The sequence below is a fragment of the Taudactylus pleione genome, unplaced genomic scaffold (assembly GCF_031769625.1).
Source record: "Taudactylus pleione unplaced genomic scaffold, aTauple2 ptg000758l, whole genome shotgun sequence".
Classification (NCBI taxonomy): Eukaryota; Metazoa; Chordata; class Amphibia; order Anura; family Myobatrachidae; genus Taudactylus; species Taudactylus pleione.
The window spans coordinates 2,538,947-2,553,120 of record NW_028285160.1 but is presented as its reverse complement, the minus strand read 5'-3'; the positions used below and the strand labels follow the sequence as shown (position 1 = coordinate 2,553,120).

The 14,174-nt window shown below is 43.5% G+C and overlaps 1 protein-coding gene across 2 annotated transcripts in view; it reads left to right on the top strand.

Annotated features, from left to right (window-relative positions):
• The first annotated feature begins 436 nt into the window (after positions 1 to 436).
• The window catches only part of LOC148476984 (ATP-binding cassette sub-family B member 5-like), a 155,794-nt gene continuing 142,056 nt past the window's right edge, over positions 437 to 14,174 (top strand). Inside the window, exon 1 of one of the 2 annotated variants that reach the window (XM_088457385.1) lies at positions 437 to 561. In XM_088457385.1, the coding sequence (XP_088313511.1) occupies positions 520 to 561 (42 nt within the window). In that variant the 5' untranslated portion in view covers positions 437 to 519. The remainder of the gene's footprint in view (positions 562 to 14,174) is intronic. The other variant, XM_088457384.1, reaches the window with a different exon arrangement.

Here is a 14,174-nt window from a genome sequence, read left to right as displayed (position 1 = left end):
ACTTTATCTCTCTCCACTTTATCACTGTCCTAGGCTTAGTGCATCTCCCCCAATGTCTGCTAATAACTATTAGATAGGTAAAGCAGATGTCCACAAAATTCTGCATTATTTCAAATATTTCAAAAGTGATCCATCTATCCATGAACGGTAAAACAGCAGGGATCAATTCGTTAGATTGGATGTAAAACTGCCCCTATTTTACAGGGAATAACAGGTGTAAGGAATCTGGTGTTCAAAAGTTGCCAGCTTCAAAATAAGCGTTCTGATAACACTAGGACATCTTATTGTTATATATCATACAGTAGTAGCAGCACCTGTGGCTGGGAATACACTATATGATGAAACAGGTGGAGCTGGAAGCACCCTCATGGCTTATTATTACAGGAGTCAGAGCTTAGTTGAATGACGAAGCCGGTCTCCAAGACACACAATCCTGCATGACTCCTCCCTCTTCCCCTGCCAGATAGCCCAGCTTCCAGCTCACAGACACACACACTGACTGCTAGGAAAGGAGACAGGATGGCTATAAAGAGAAGGAGGAGAAACACAATGCGTCCAGGGGTAAGAACACCAAGACTTATAGCACAGAAATCAAATGGTAAACTTAGAGGAAACCCACAATGTATATATATATATTTTTTTTAATGGACAGGAAGTTAATAGAAATGTCTGCTGCATTTTGAGGAAACATCAAGTTCAGTTCACTGTTTGGTCACTATTAGGGAGCGATGTACTAAGCCTGGGAAAGTTATAAAGTGGAGAGAGATAAAGTACCAACCAATTGGCTCCTGTCAGTTTAACAGTCTGTTTGAGAAATAACCGTTGGGAGCTGATTGGCTGGTACTTTACCTCTCTCCACTTTATCACTTTCCCAGGCTTAGTACATCTTCCTCTATGAGATATATATATAATGAACCTTCTGTGTTTTCAGTCAGATCCTTTTTCGCTCAGAATTTGCTTGTTATTACGTGTGGTTTACCAAAGCAAGAATCCGCCATTGAGCTCTCCTGAGTAGTTTTAAAATTCATAATTTATATGTATTCTCTGAACACTGTCATACAGCTCACGTCACCTCTGATGAAGGTAAAACGCGCCCAGATTAAACGTCATAAATCAGATAGACGGCAATATATTTTTCTGCATCTCCCTTAGAAATGTATTTTGGCAGCATCATTCCCTCATCCCCACCTGATGAATAGAATAAGGTACTAGCAGACTCATCCCATCCGTGTGCTGAGCTTTATGAGGCCTTGATGAGAAAAATAGGTTTGTTTATAGAGTATAATAAATGAAGACAGTTGATACGTAAACTCTGGTTCTGTGTATTAGTTTAAATAATATAACTAGATTCAGAATCGTTATATTAAAGTGACGCAGTCTGTGTCAAATAAAGATGCTGATGCACAGTTGTATGGCGGCTTGTATAGTGTATATTGCGCATTTTCCAATGCGCAGGCACCAGAACTGAGCACACACAAGTACAGGTGATGCATTTCAGTTGCATGTACACTTATGATTTAGGCGGAACTGGGCTGTAACCGAGTGTTCTCATGTAGGCAGCGCCAATTGAGAATGTGACAACCGGAGGCTAGGCAGCGTTGGACCTAATCTAAAATACACCTGTATAGGTAACTGCAGGTGGCACTGATGATAATGGCTAAGCATACCCCAAGCTTACACATAGGGGCGGTCTCAGGGGAGGACACTGAAGACAACTCTGCATATGGGCGAATATACACATTTTTTCCATTTGGGAGACACAGACGTCAAATGATTTCCAACTCTGCATGAGCCCAAAGTCAAAGTGCCCGGTATACAGTACAGTAGGTTATATTTCTAAACCAACAAGGAACAGTGTGGGGGAAAGATAACTGATCTGACACAAGTAAACTTTATAGGAGAAAATTAATCTTGCAGCATCCAAATATAATATACCCTGCATAAAAAGCGCACTGATGCTGGTGACCTACACAGTATGACTAGGAGTAGATAGTGCAAGGGTTTACTGAAAGGACCTTAGTATTAGAACTTAGAAGCCTCTACAGATGTGTTCTGTAAGGGCAGCAGATTATTCTGCGCACAAGGACTTTGAGTTTTGATAAAATGTTAAGTGATTGTTACTTGTTTATTGTAGACATGACTGGTATCCAGGAGGTCGAATCAATCACCTCAACCCCGTGTCTATGTGCTGCTGTGGTGCCGTTGCCGGCATTTCCACGCCGGTGCAATGGTAACTCGTCCCACTGGTGGCCAACTGAACTGATCCCTTACTGGTTCAAGTAAGCAGGACCGGTGCTAGCTCCGGGGGAAGGACCACTAGATGATGCCCCCTCCTCAGAAGCAGCTCCCTCGTCCTCACTGCTTCTTGCCTTAGGAATCGGGAGGTGGCAGCAGAATTCTCTGTTACCCAGAGTAGGTGTTTGACATGGAGGAGCAGCAACTGGTGGCTTTACATGTAAGAAGCTGCCAGATGCTTCTCCTTCATACCTGTGTGTCAGAGCATTCTAGGGCATTAAATACAATGGTTTGTGTTACATTATGAGGCTCATGCTGAGTTGGGTGAACACGCAATGTGCATGCCCACAAACGAAAGCCAACATCTGTGTGAAGAGCCGACCGTTGTGCCTCATAGGGGAAGAACAGGGGTGGCCTACACCTGTCAGTATTAGTATCGCTTGCAGCTGCCTGAGGGCTGATGCAAATACACATTGATGATGATTAACTCAAACTTAATAGCGTTCAAAACAAAGGCTAAAAACTATTCTTCTGCTTATGACCTGGCTGGCTGTATCTTGAGATGTACAAGAGCCCCTGTGTCACTCAGTCAGTGTTTAGGTGCCCAGGTTCACCTATGGTAGCACTAACCCTGGACCTAAGTATGCTTGCTATGCTGCACTGCAGTCCGGAGATGAGAGGGCCTGGCTGGCCAGGCCCCGGAGCCCCTAGAAGCTGGGTGAGACTGCATGAAAGGCAGAGCAGCGACTTCCTATTGGAATCGCTCTCTCTGTTAATCGCAGACGTTACTGGCTGTCCCAGGAGAAGAAAACACCCCCCTGGTTGTGATGTCAGGCCAGACATTTTGAGTGGCCGATTGGTAAGTGTATATAGGTTACAAATCGGCTGCTCAGGTGGCGGATTGGTCATCGTACCCAGCATAACTACATCAGCAACGAGAGGAAGCAAGATCAACCAAACACTACATTTATAACTTCTGTTAATCACCTCCCCTCCCCCAGGCATCCTATGGCTAATCCAGCCATGCTAGGAAGCTTTTCTAAAATGACTACTGCTTTCCAGTGGGCAGATGTACTAAGCCTTGGAAAGAGATAAAGTGAAGAGATGTACTACCAGCAGTGGCGGTTCTAGGGGCGGGCTAACAGGGCCGTCACCCGGAGCACCGGCCCCTAGACGGCGCCACTGAGTCCCCAGGAGAATAAAAAAAAATCCCAGAAAAAAAAAAAAACAGCGCCAGCCCCCCAATCCCCCACCCCGCTAGGCGCCGCAGGGAGGCTCCATTTGCCGGGCGCCCGCTGATATTTGTTATCAGCGGGGCACCCGGCTCCCTCCCTGCTGCGGCAGCCGAAAGCCAGAGCTCACACCTGATGTCTCTCCCGTAGATCCGTGGTGGAGCTGCGGTAGGACAGGACGGCAGCGGGTGTAGGAGCAGGGCTTAAGGTAAGTATTGGGGGCCTGATTCAGAGCTGAACGCTCTGACCAGAGCACTCGCTCTGAATCAGGGCCCTCCTACCTGTTTTAGGAGCGTCCTCATGGACGCTTGCATAGCTGTGGGTTACCACCCACAGCTTATGCGAGCGTCCATGATGATGGTCGCGATGGTCAAGACCATCGCGACCATCGGGCTTGCAACGGAGACCCTGCGGTAGGGTCTCGCTGCCGCAAGCCCTGGAGTGACGTCACTAGTGATGTCAGTGGGGCCGGCTTCAGACGTAGGCGTTCCCATGGGAACGCCTCCGTATGGCTGCCACGCCCCCGGCACGCCCACCAAAGGGGGCGTGCTGTCAGTCACCATCGACAGCACGCCCCCTTTGGTGTGAGACCCGGAGTGACAGCTTGGCTGTAGCAGTCCGGGTCTCGCGCATGCGCAGTGGGGCAACATCGACCCGTTTGCGAGCGTCCTTTGCTCGCGAACGGGTCTGAATGACCCCCTGTGTTTTTTTTTTTTCTCCTTTCAGAAGCACCAGCACTGTGGGCATGGTTATAGGGGGGATTACTATAAGGGGCATTACTACTGGAGGCATGGCTATAGGGGGGGCATTACTACTGGGGGCATGGCTGTAGGGGAGCATTACTACAGTGGATACTACTAATGGGGGCATTAATGTAGGGGTTATTACTACTGGAGGCACTACTACTATAGGGGGCATTAATACTGTGGGCATTACCAATGGGGGCATTACCACTGCGGGCACTACTAGTGAGGGCACTGCATGGGGGGCACCACTTGGGGGGCCATTGTGTAAGGGACACCACTGCTGTGGACATTGTATTAGGGGCACTACTACTGTGGGCCTTGTGTATAAGGGGCACTAATTTGGGCATTGTGTAAGAGGGGCACCACTGTGTGTAATAATATGAATAAGGGACTACTGTGTGGTGTAATTTGAATGGGATAATGTATTATAAAGGGAATTACTGTGTGTGGCACAATGTATTATACAGGTTATTACTGCGTATGGCATAATGTGTTATACAGGGCATTACTTCGTGTGGCGTAATGTGTAATACAGGGCATTACTGCGTGTGGCGTAATGTGTTATACAGGGCATTACTGTGTGTGGCGTAATGTGTAATACAGGGCATTACTGCGTGTGGCGTAATGTGTTATACAGGGCATTACTGTGTGTGGCGTAATGTGTTATACAGGGCATTACTGCGTGTGGCATAATGTGTTATACAGGGCATTACTGCGTGTGGCATAATGTGTTATAAAGGGCATTACTGTGTAAGACATACTGTGGCCTTAATGTGTTATACAGGGCATTACTGCATGTGGCATAATGTGTTATTAAGGGCATCACTGTGTAAGACATACTGTGGCCTTAATGTGTTATACAGGGCATTACTGTGTGTGGAATAATGTGTTCTACAGGGCATTACTGCATGTGGCATAATGTGTTACAAAGGGCATTACTGTGTAAGACATACTATGTAAGGTGCATTGCTGCGCTTGGCAATTATTCGCCACGAGGGGAGAGCTTGGGGGAAGCCCAGCACCTTCGTAAGTGCTGGGCACGCACCACAGTGTGATGAATTGGGGGTGTTCCGCAAGGACACGCCCCCTTTCCGAAAGCGCGCAGAGGAACGCCATCTAAAGAAAGTTATTTCTTTCCTTTTTTTTGGGTGGGCGCAACTGGGAACTTTTGCCCTGAGCTCCACAAGGTCTAGAACTGGCCCTGACTACCAGGCAACTAACAGGCGGTCTGCTAAATGTCTGGACTCGCTTCGCCCATTATCGCGGTGAAGCAGGTACAGATACCGCCTGCATGTACTGTCAACTGGTTTGCTGAAGAGGGAGAGTGCTAATTCACCTCCGGTGAATCGCACTCTCCATCTTTTTTGGCTTCTGACTGGCATTTGCAGTGAGTTTGCGCATGAGCCACTCAGAAACTCCCAGCAGCACTCGCAAATTAAAAAAACTTTTTGTATGCACAATCCCCTAATGACAGGAGCACATTCTGATAATTTCCCTGCATTAATACATGCAGGGAAGCAGTAACTGCAGCACATAATGTGCACAGTTACTGATTTTACCTCTAATGCCCTTCATTTATCTACTCCAAAGTACTAGCCAATCAGCTCCTAACTGCAGCTACCAGCTCCACTGCACTCACCATGCCGGTGGTTGCTGTCAGCCCTCCGTCCGGCCCCAACACTCTTCTCCTGCTGCTCCGGTCTTACAAGAATCTTCGCAGCCTGTCTTCATGAAGAGTGAAAGAAGACCAGAGCAACAGAGAAATAAGTCACTTACGAAAAGCTGACTCAGCAGACAGAGGAAGTGACAGTTTAGGTAGTGAGGGATGATGAATGTCTCTGAAAGTGTTTTTGAATTCACAGCAGCTGCTGGTCACAGAAGTCTGCAGTGGGCGTCTGTTTACTCCTGCATATTTAGCATAATTGTGCACAGTCTGTGCATACAAAGGGAATGGGTATATAATGACGGCTGCCGGGATGCCTCCTGTCAGAATACCGAAAGCGGCATCCAGATGGTTGGTATCCCAACAGGGGTCGGGTAAGAATACTTACCCCCCTAACCCTCCTTTCTCGTAGCCCAACGCTCCCAACCCCGAACCCTAACCCTCCCCATTGGTGCCTAAACCTAACCCTCCCCCGTTAGTGCCTAACCCTAACGCCCCCAGTGGTGCCTAGCCCTATGCCTCCCCCAAGGGGTGCCCAACCTTAACCTCTCCCCCCCCAAAACCTAACCCCGCTGCACTCCCTAAACTTAACCCCCCCCTCCCCCGTGGCTAATGCTAAGAGCACCCTGAACCTACCTTGTTCGGGCTGGCGTCCTTTGGAGTTCCGGGGTCGGGATTAAGATAGGCGTCTGTATTTCAGCATCAATCTTAAATCCCTTGTTGGGATTTCGCTGTCAGTATTGAGACCGGCGGCATCGCAGCCGCCGGTCTCATAACTACATCCCCATACAATGATGCAGCAGCTGTGCTATAGTGTCCACCTCTGAATCAGCCCGAGTGTCCCCTTGCAATCAGATTGCTTTCCTTATAAACAATACATACCATTTTGTAATACCCTAAAGTATTGTTCTATTCGGCATTCGGTCAATATTCCGACCGCAGGGATTCCGGTGCGCAGAATGCCGGCACCAGAATCCCAACGTTTGTCAGAATCCCGGCACCGGCATCCCGACCACCAGAATCCTGAAGGTAAGTAGCTGGGTTGAGGGGAGGGTTAGGCACTAAGGGGGGAGGGTCAGGCACTAAGATTTAGATTTAGGGTGTGGGGAGGGGGAAGTTAGGTTTAGGCACTAGGGCGGGAGGGTAGGGACAGGCACTGGGGAGGGTTAGGGTAGGGAGACGGGAATGGTTAGAATATTGACCGACAAGTGTCGGTATTCTATCTGTGTCGGGATGCCGGCATCGGGATTCTGACCACCAGGATTCCGAGCATCGGCATCCCGTACCCATCGTGTTATATTCATACTTGCCTACTTTCCAGGAATGACCAGGTGGCTCCGGATAATCGGGTGGCACTCCCGACCATCCGCAAGAGAGGGGAAGTCTTCCAGACTAACCGCAAACCCCCAACACCTCCCTGCACTCCACCCCCCCTCCCCTCACTTGCCTGGCAAAGTATGGCAGTCCTTAGGGGGCCAGTGACGCGATTCATGCTGAATTGTGTCATCATAGCCCTCCCCTTGCTTTACAATGCCAGTAATCTCTACATTGTATAACGAGGCCACAATTATGCAATCACGCCGCCACCCCCCTTGCACCGCCCACCTATAACACCACCATGCCCCCTGTTGCGCAAAAATAAATGCACCCTCCCGGATGAGGCAGCCAGAAAGTCGGCAACTATGGTTAATTTCCATATTACATGGTAAATTATGCAATTAACGTGGAACAAAACATAAACATAAGTCAGACAATCTATATTTTACTAACAATAACAGAGATATGCAGACTAACAACAATCCTGAGTGTGTGTGGCGCAAGGTTATATGCATCTCTCCTTGACATGTACAATTCATCAAATTCCAAAAATGTTTTCCTTTAGCTAATATCAGTATATGAAATGATTGCACATATATGATTAACCCCTTCATTACCTCCTATCATCTCTTTATGAGGCAGAATATGCAATTACATATCCGCATTCATGAGTTAATTATTTTGCTTTCACTTCATAACTGGCACAGTCCAGGGACGTATGGGATGGTACCGCAGCCCGGTGGGCTCAGCCATGGTTGCAGCATATACTACCATGCCTGGCTCCTCCTTCCCCCGGCGATTTCAATGGAAACCAGATTGAACTGAATTCCTGCTGCTGGCCCAGAAACCTGGCAGTGATATAGCAATCCCTGACTGCTGACATCACTGACATTTTGCACCCAGAATGCCATGTGAATTAAAATTCTGTAGTGCATGTGTCCCGCAGTACAGTAAAATTGCAGAGATAGACGGGCGCTATTAGCTGATCTCTGCACTCCAAGTGATGAGCAGTCTCCCTTGTGACCTGCCCCACTGTGCTCTTCATTAGGGGAGGGGAGGAGGAGGATCTGTGGCCACTAGGGGTTGGAGATTCATGGGTATTTATTACCACTAGAGGGTGGTAGTGGGGAGAGGTTCTACTACCATGGGAGTTAATTGCCACTGAGGGAGGGATGAGAGGGTAATTCTTCAATGGCTACATATGGGCACTAGAGGGGGAGATACTATTGGTGAATCTATTACCACTGGAGGTGTGGATGTGTTGGGGTGTGAGAGTATTGTTTTAATAGGTGCATATGGACACTATGGAGAGGAGGGATATTTGAGGTGAGGCAGGTGAGGCATATAGTCATGAACTTGCACTTATTTTTCAAAAAGCTCTCTCTCTACACTGCAGTTTATATATTTGATATTGATGTGAGGGCTGTGCTGTTTCTGAGTGAGCTGCTGCCAAAAGAAGACCTCTTTTACTGTAATAAAAAAATAATTGCATCTCCAGTCTTTATAATTCAATTTCAAGACTGTACTTACTGGGTGTTGACGTGTCCCCAACAGCTGCACCCCAAAATAATTTAAAAAAAGTGTAAAAATACATTTTATATATTATTTTTTTTTTATTTAACAACATCTTGAGCCTTTTAATAAAACTGCATGGTAAAGGTAACAGTCCCTAATTTCCCTATCTCATTGTACGTTCACTTGGTGTGGTAGAAGTTAAGTTCATCTACAGTATCATTACTCCTGTCTTGGTGTACAAAAATAAAATCAAGAATGGAAAAGTCGACAGAAAAACAGGATCAAACCAGCACTAGTGCTGACAGTCATAGTACATCTTCATCTACTTTTTAAGGCGGTTAAGTCGGAAGAAGTGTAAGAAAGGGCACTCCAAATCTAAACAATATTTAACAATCTTTAAGAAAACCTCACCTCTAACTATAAAGGGAAACATTGGCAAAAAGTTTAAAATTGCCAACATGCCATTCACCACACACAGTGGCAAGGAAAGGCTCAGACCATGGCCTTTATTTGTGAGTGGTGGTCCAGCTACTTCTGTGTCATGCCCTAAAATGCCTATGGCGGAAGCTGGGGCCAAACGCAGTCAGTCATCTTCAGTAACCTTGCATGCAATACCTTCTTGCTCTTAAGTCTAGGGGTGTCACCTCTAAAATAGGCAAAGTAGTGAACAACCCCCCCCCCACACTAAGGTTGAAGAACAAACTGTGTGTTTACAAACTTCACAGATTATTGAGAAGAATCTAAGGGTTTCATGAGTGCTATGTTGAGTCTGACATTTCTGATTCTGTCAATGTAATTGTAGAGAAGCCTCCTTCCACCCTTTCTATAGTAGTAAAAGTAATGATTATGGCTTAGACATAGAAATTGAGGATGCTACAGGATTAGGGGGTAACTGTGTATCTGACACTAATGAGAATGATGATGAGTGTGTCGGACAAGAGTAAATTGATAAAATTTCAGGAGGATGATGTTTGTGTTGAGGTAAGTCAGCCTCCAGTGGCACTACTTCATGCCAGTGATAAGAAGCTCATTGTCATGCCTGGGCAAAGACCAAAAAAGCAATCTCATCCATGTAAATACTTTTTGCCAAATCCTGACAACATTTATCAAGGCATCTGCAGCATTTGTAATGCCAAAGTAAGTAGAGGTAGGCACATTAATAATTTAGACAACTCCTCCTTGTCACATTATTTGTGAGTTCATTCAAGTTGTTGATCAAGAAGAACCAAGTTTGACAGCCGCCATCCTGTTGCACAGCACATCACTGAAGTAATGATATGTCAGGTAGTCCTGTAATGTAATGATATGTCAGGTAGTTTGCAAAGGCAAACTGACTCCTCCCCTATCCAGGATTCTCAAGAAGAATCCTTGTGCGTTAGGGCTGCTGCTGCTAGGGGTGAATAGTCATCACAGAAAGGGACCAAAAAGAAGACTAGTAGTTTCAAACAGCAATTGACTGTGAAGCCATTATTTGCAAGAAGAACCAAGTATGTTAGCATTAGTCCTGCATCCCATATCTGCCATTAATGCATGTAGTTTTAGCCGATTAGTTAAGTCATGTATCCTCTCTACCAAATTCAATTTCCATTCTATATTACCTAAACAGAATTTTGTCACCTATACTGTGAAGTTAAAAAGTGAATACCGACTATCCACTAAACTACAGATATGTGGACAACTGGTACTGGTCTAACTATATATTACTAGATCACCTTCAATACACAATGTCAGCTCATTCACAGGCAGGCTACTCTCAGACCAGTGTCAATCTGTTGGAAAATCTCAGATGTTACAGCAAATTGGCCAATTTGCCAACTTACTGCAGCACACTGGAGAATACTCTTGGTTTCATGCAAGCTACTGAAACCATTTGAAATTGTAACGTATGAAATGAGTTCAGATAATGCCAACCAGGTCATACCCTTCATTAAACTACTGGAAAAGCAACTAGAAAAGCTGAAAGAGATTAAACTTAGGCGATTCCGCTAAGTATATTGGACTTGTAGATCAAGTTATTCATTTATTATATGAGGACCAAATTGAGTGCATATATATATATATATATATATATATATATATATATATATTGTATATTTCTTCACAGATGTAGTTTAAAGTGTGTTGGTTCTAGACTAATATTGCTTAATTAGGGATTTAGCAAATCCCACATATAGACAGATATATATATATCTCGTCAAAGAATACACTTGCACGTGAAAAATTATTCCCACTTAGGAGTTAATAAGATGTCTCATTTATTATAGAGACAATTGGTGGTTAATATAGTTACACATCCCTCTGAACATTAATATATAACAGGTATATCTTTAATGTAACAATCAAGGGTTCATATGATTTAGTATTTTCTATTAAGTAAACACAACTATCAGCGTGTGTGCCTTTGCTAATATAACACAGTTGATCTTACTCTAACCAGAGCTCAGTGTAATAAATAGTTATATTATCTTTATAGTCCAAAGGCAGACTATTGCCTCATTGTAGTTTTTTAACATTTGCTACTACATGAGAGGATATTACCTAACAGGTATGGTGATACATCTGCATCAGCCAGTAAAACTTGCACACCGGTAATCCATTGCGTAGTTCAACATAATAGCATGGTTTAGTGGAAACACATTACTAAAAACTGCACAGGACACGCTATGTAGCATGTGCCTTCCTGACGTGCGTTTCGCCTGTCAGCTTAATCATAGGAGCAACCAGACCTCCGGGTTGCATAAGCCTAGATCCTGGTTTTCCACCAATTAGCATCCAGATAAACAATTGACAGCCCTGTAAGCCATTGAGCTGTGCCTGTCAATTCTCTGATTGGCTGATGCATTCCCATTGTTAATATACAGGGAACAGAGGGAGGAATTGTACTGGTACAGTAAAGCCGTTGTGAAAATTTCCAACGGAGAAGATTGACAGTTGCACTAGCCAGTCAGTATTACATGTCAGTACTTTGATTTGCTATTGTTTAAGTAATAGTTATATACAGAAACCAAGAAAGAACCTAAGGTTAGCGATCCCGTACTGTAAGTATATATGTTATTGCTACTCCAAATGCATACATATAATCATAGTATGCACCATATTAATAACCTGGAATAGCTGGCATAATTTTATACACCAATTATGTCAATGGATCCCTCTAGGAGAGAGGGTTAGACCTACAGTATCATAAAAAGTTATCATACAGTACATTACAGTAATTATATTGTGCAGATCCTATTGTATGCAGAAACGATAATAAACCAACTATACAAAATCACCATGGTGACAAATTACATGGATATATTATATATATATATATATATATATATATATATATATATATATATATATATATATATATATATATAAAATCCATCATTTTTTACCAGCACTCCAATTACAGCAGCATAAACTACCTGGGTGTACTCCTGGGGATGGCATAGCCTCCAAACACAGTAGCAGATAAGGATGGCACTCCTCGGCTTTTCAACATCAATCACAAATTGTGGTCACACGTGTTATGCCAACATTCCAAATAATTATTACATTCTTTGTAAGAGGTCCGAGTACCGCCCTTTTCTGTATATATATATATATATATATATATATATATATATCTCATCTCCTATTCATCTGATAAAATTATACTTGATGTAGTAACATATTATTAATACTAATTAGTATGATAATCCCTGAAGGTGTACTGTGAATAATGATGACCATAAATATTACTCATTAAATTAACCCTAAGAATTGTGAATGAGTGTTATTATATAATTTACTTATCTAAAATAACATAAATACTGTGAAATTAGAAAGTGACATGAGTGTAACACACCATGTACAGGACCCAATAAAAGTGAATTTTTTTTTTTAAATCCTACAAATATCAGTGCCAAACCCTATGATCACACTACTAATAAATAAATATAAATATTATTGCTTAAGTACATAAAAACATAATTGTTTCATTCATCCTATATGTACATAAACCCATTCCCATATAATGTGAATACTCATATTCCATACAATAATACTACATACAATAGTACTAAAAGGTGAGCTCTTCGCATATCAATTAGTTATAATGGGTGATTATTTGAGAAACACCCCATAGTTTATGTATTCATTGAGTCCTATTGGTTGTAGTCCACCTAACAAAAAGGTCCAATGACTCTTAAGCAATTCTTGAGTAATATCACCCCCCCTAATTCCCAAGTTGTGATGGATCCGAACATTTTCTTTTGAGGTGCAAGAACTCCTCTTTAGGGATTCCCCTCAGGACTGGTGGACAATGCGCACTAGTTCTATGTAAAACACTATTAGTCGCAGTGTTTCCTGTATAAGTCTGTAGAGATCCGACCATCTTCCATTTTGCATATTTTTAAGTCAAGCAAAGTAACCTCAGAATCGCTTATCTCATAGGTAAGCTTGAGGTTCAAATCATTATTATTCAGAAGACAGATGAACGTCACAAATTTATTCTGAAGACCAAACCATATTATGAGGAGATCGTCAATGTATCTCATCCAAACTAATATATGAGAAGTATACTCCTTATGTTCCTCACTGAATACAATAGTTTTTACTCCCACCAACCTAAGTAGATGTTAGCAAATGGGGAGGCACATACCACCCATATTGCCGTGCCCCTGATTTGCAAGTAGAATTAATCGTTGAGGACACAAAAAAAAAATTGTTTCTAGCAAGAACTTAATTGAGTGACTGCCCCTTTTGTGTTGAATACTAGTATAAAGCAATTCTGGATCACATGTGGTCATTAGAACCCCTTTATCAATATGGACTTAGTCTAGTTTCCGTAACACGTCCATACTGTCCTGTATATACCAGGGCAAATTGATCACATATTTTCTCAGATGGGTGTCCAGGAATCTGCTCGCTTGTTCAGTCAAGCTTTTGATCCCTGACAGTATTGGGCATCCTGGTGGTAGGATCTCATTCTTGTGTATCTTTGGTAACATATAGAATGTCGCTACCACTGGGTCCTCCACCTTCAGGATTTGATGTTCTGTTTTAATGATCACTCCTTGTTGATAAGCTGTATCAATGTTGTCATACTATCTCTTGCAGTTTTCAAGTGGGTTGAATGGTAAATCCCTGTAGCAGGTGACATCTTTCAGTTGTTTTATAACTTCTGCTACATATTGTTCTTTTCCCCAAAGTACAACATTTCCTCCCTTGTCGGAAGGTTTGATCACTACATTCTCCCATGATTGAATTTCTTTAAGGCAGAGGTACCCAAATGCGGTCCTCAAGGCTCCCAAACAGTACAGGTTTTAGAGACAGACATTGGTTGAGTACAGGTGACTTAATTAGTAGCTCAGTCACCATGGATATCTCTATAACCTGTACTGTTGGGGAGCCTTGAGGACCGCGTTTTGGAACCTCTGCTTTAAGGGCTCTTACTTAGGTGGTGGTGAGTTTCTGACAGTTGTGATTCTTACTCCA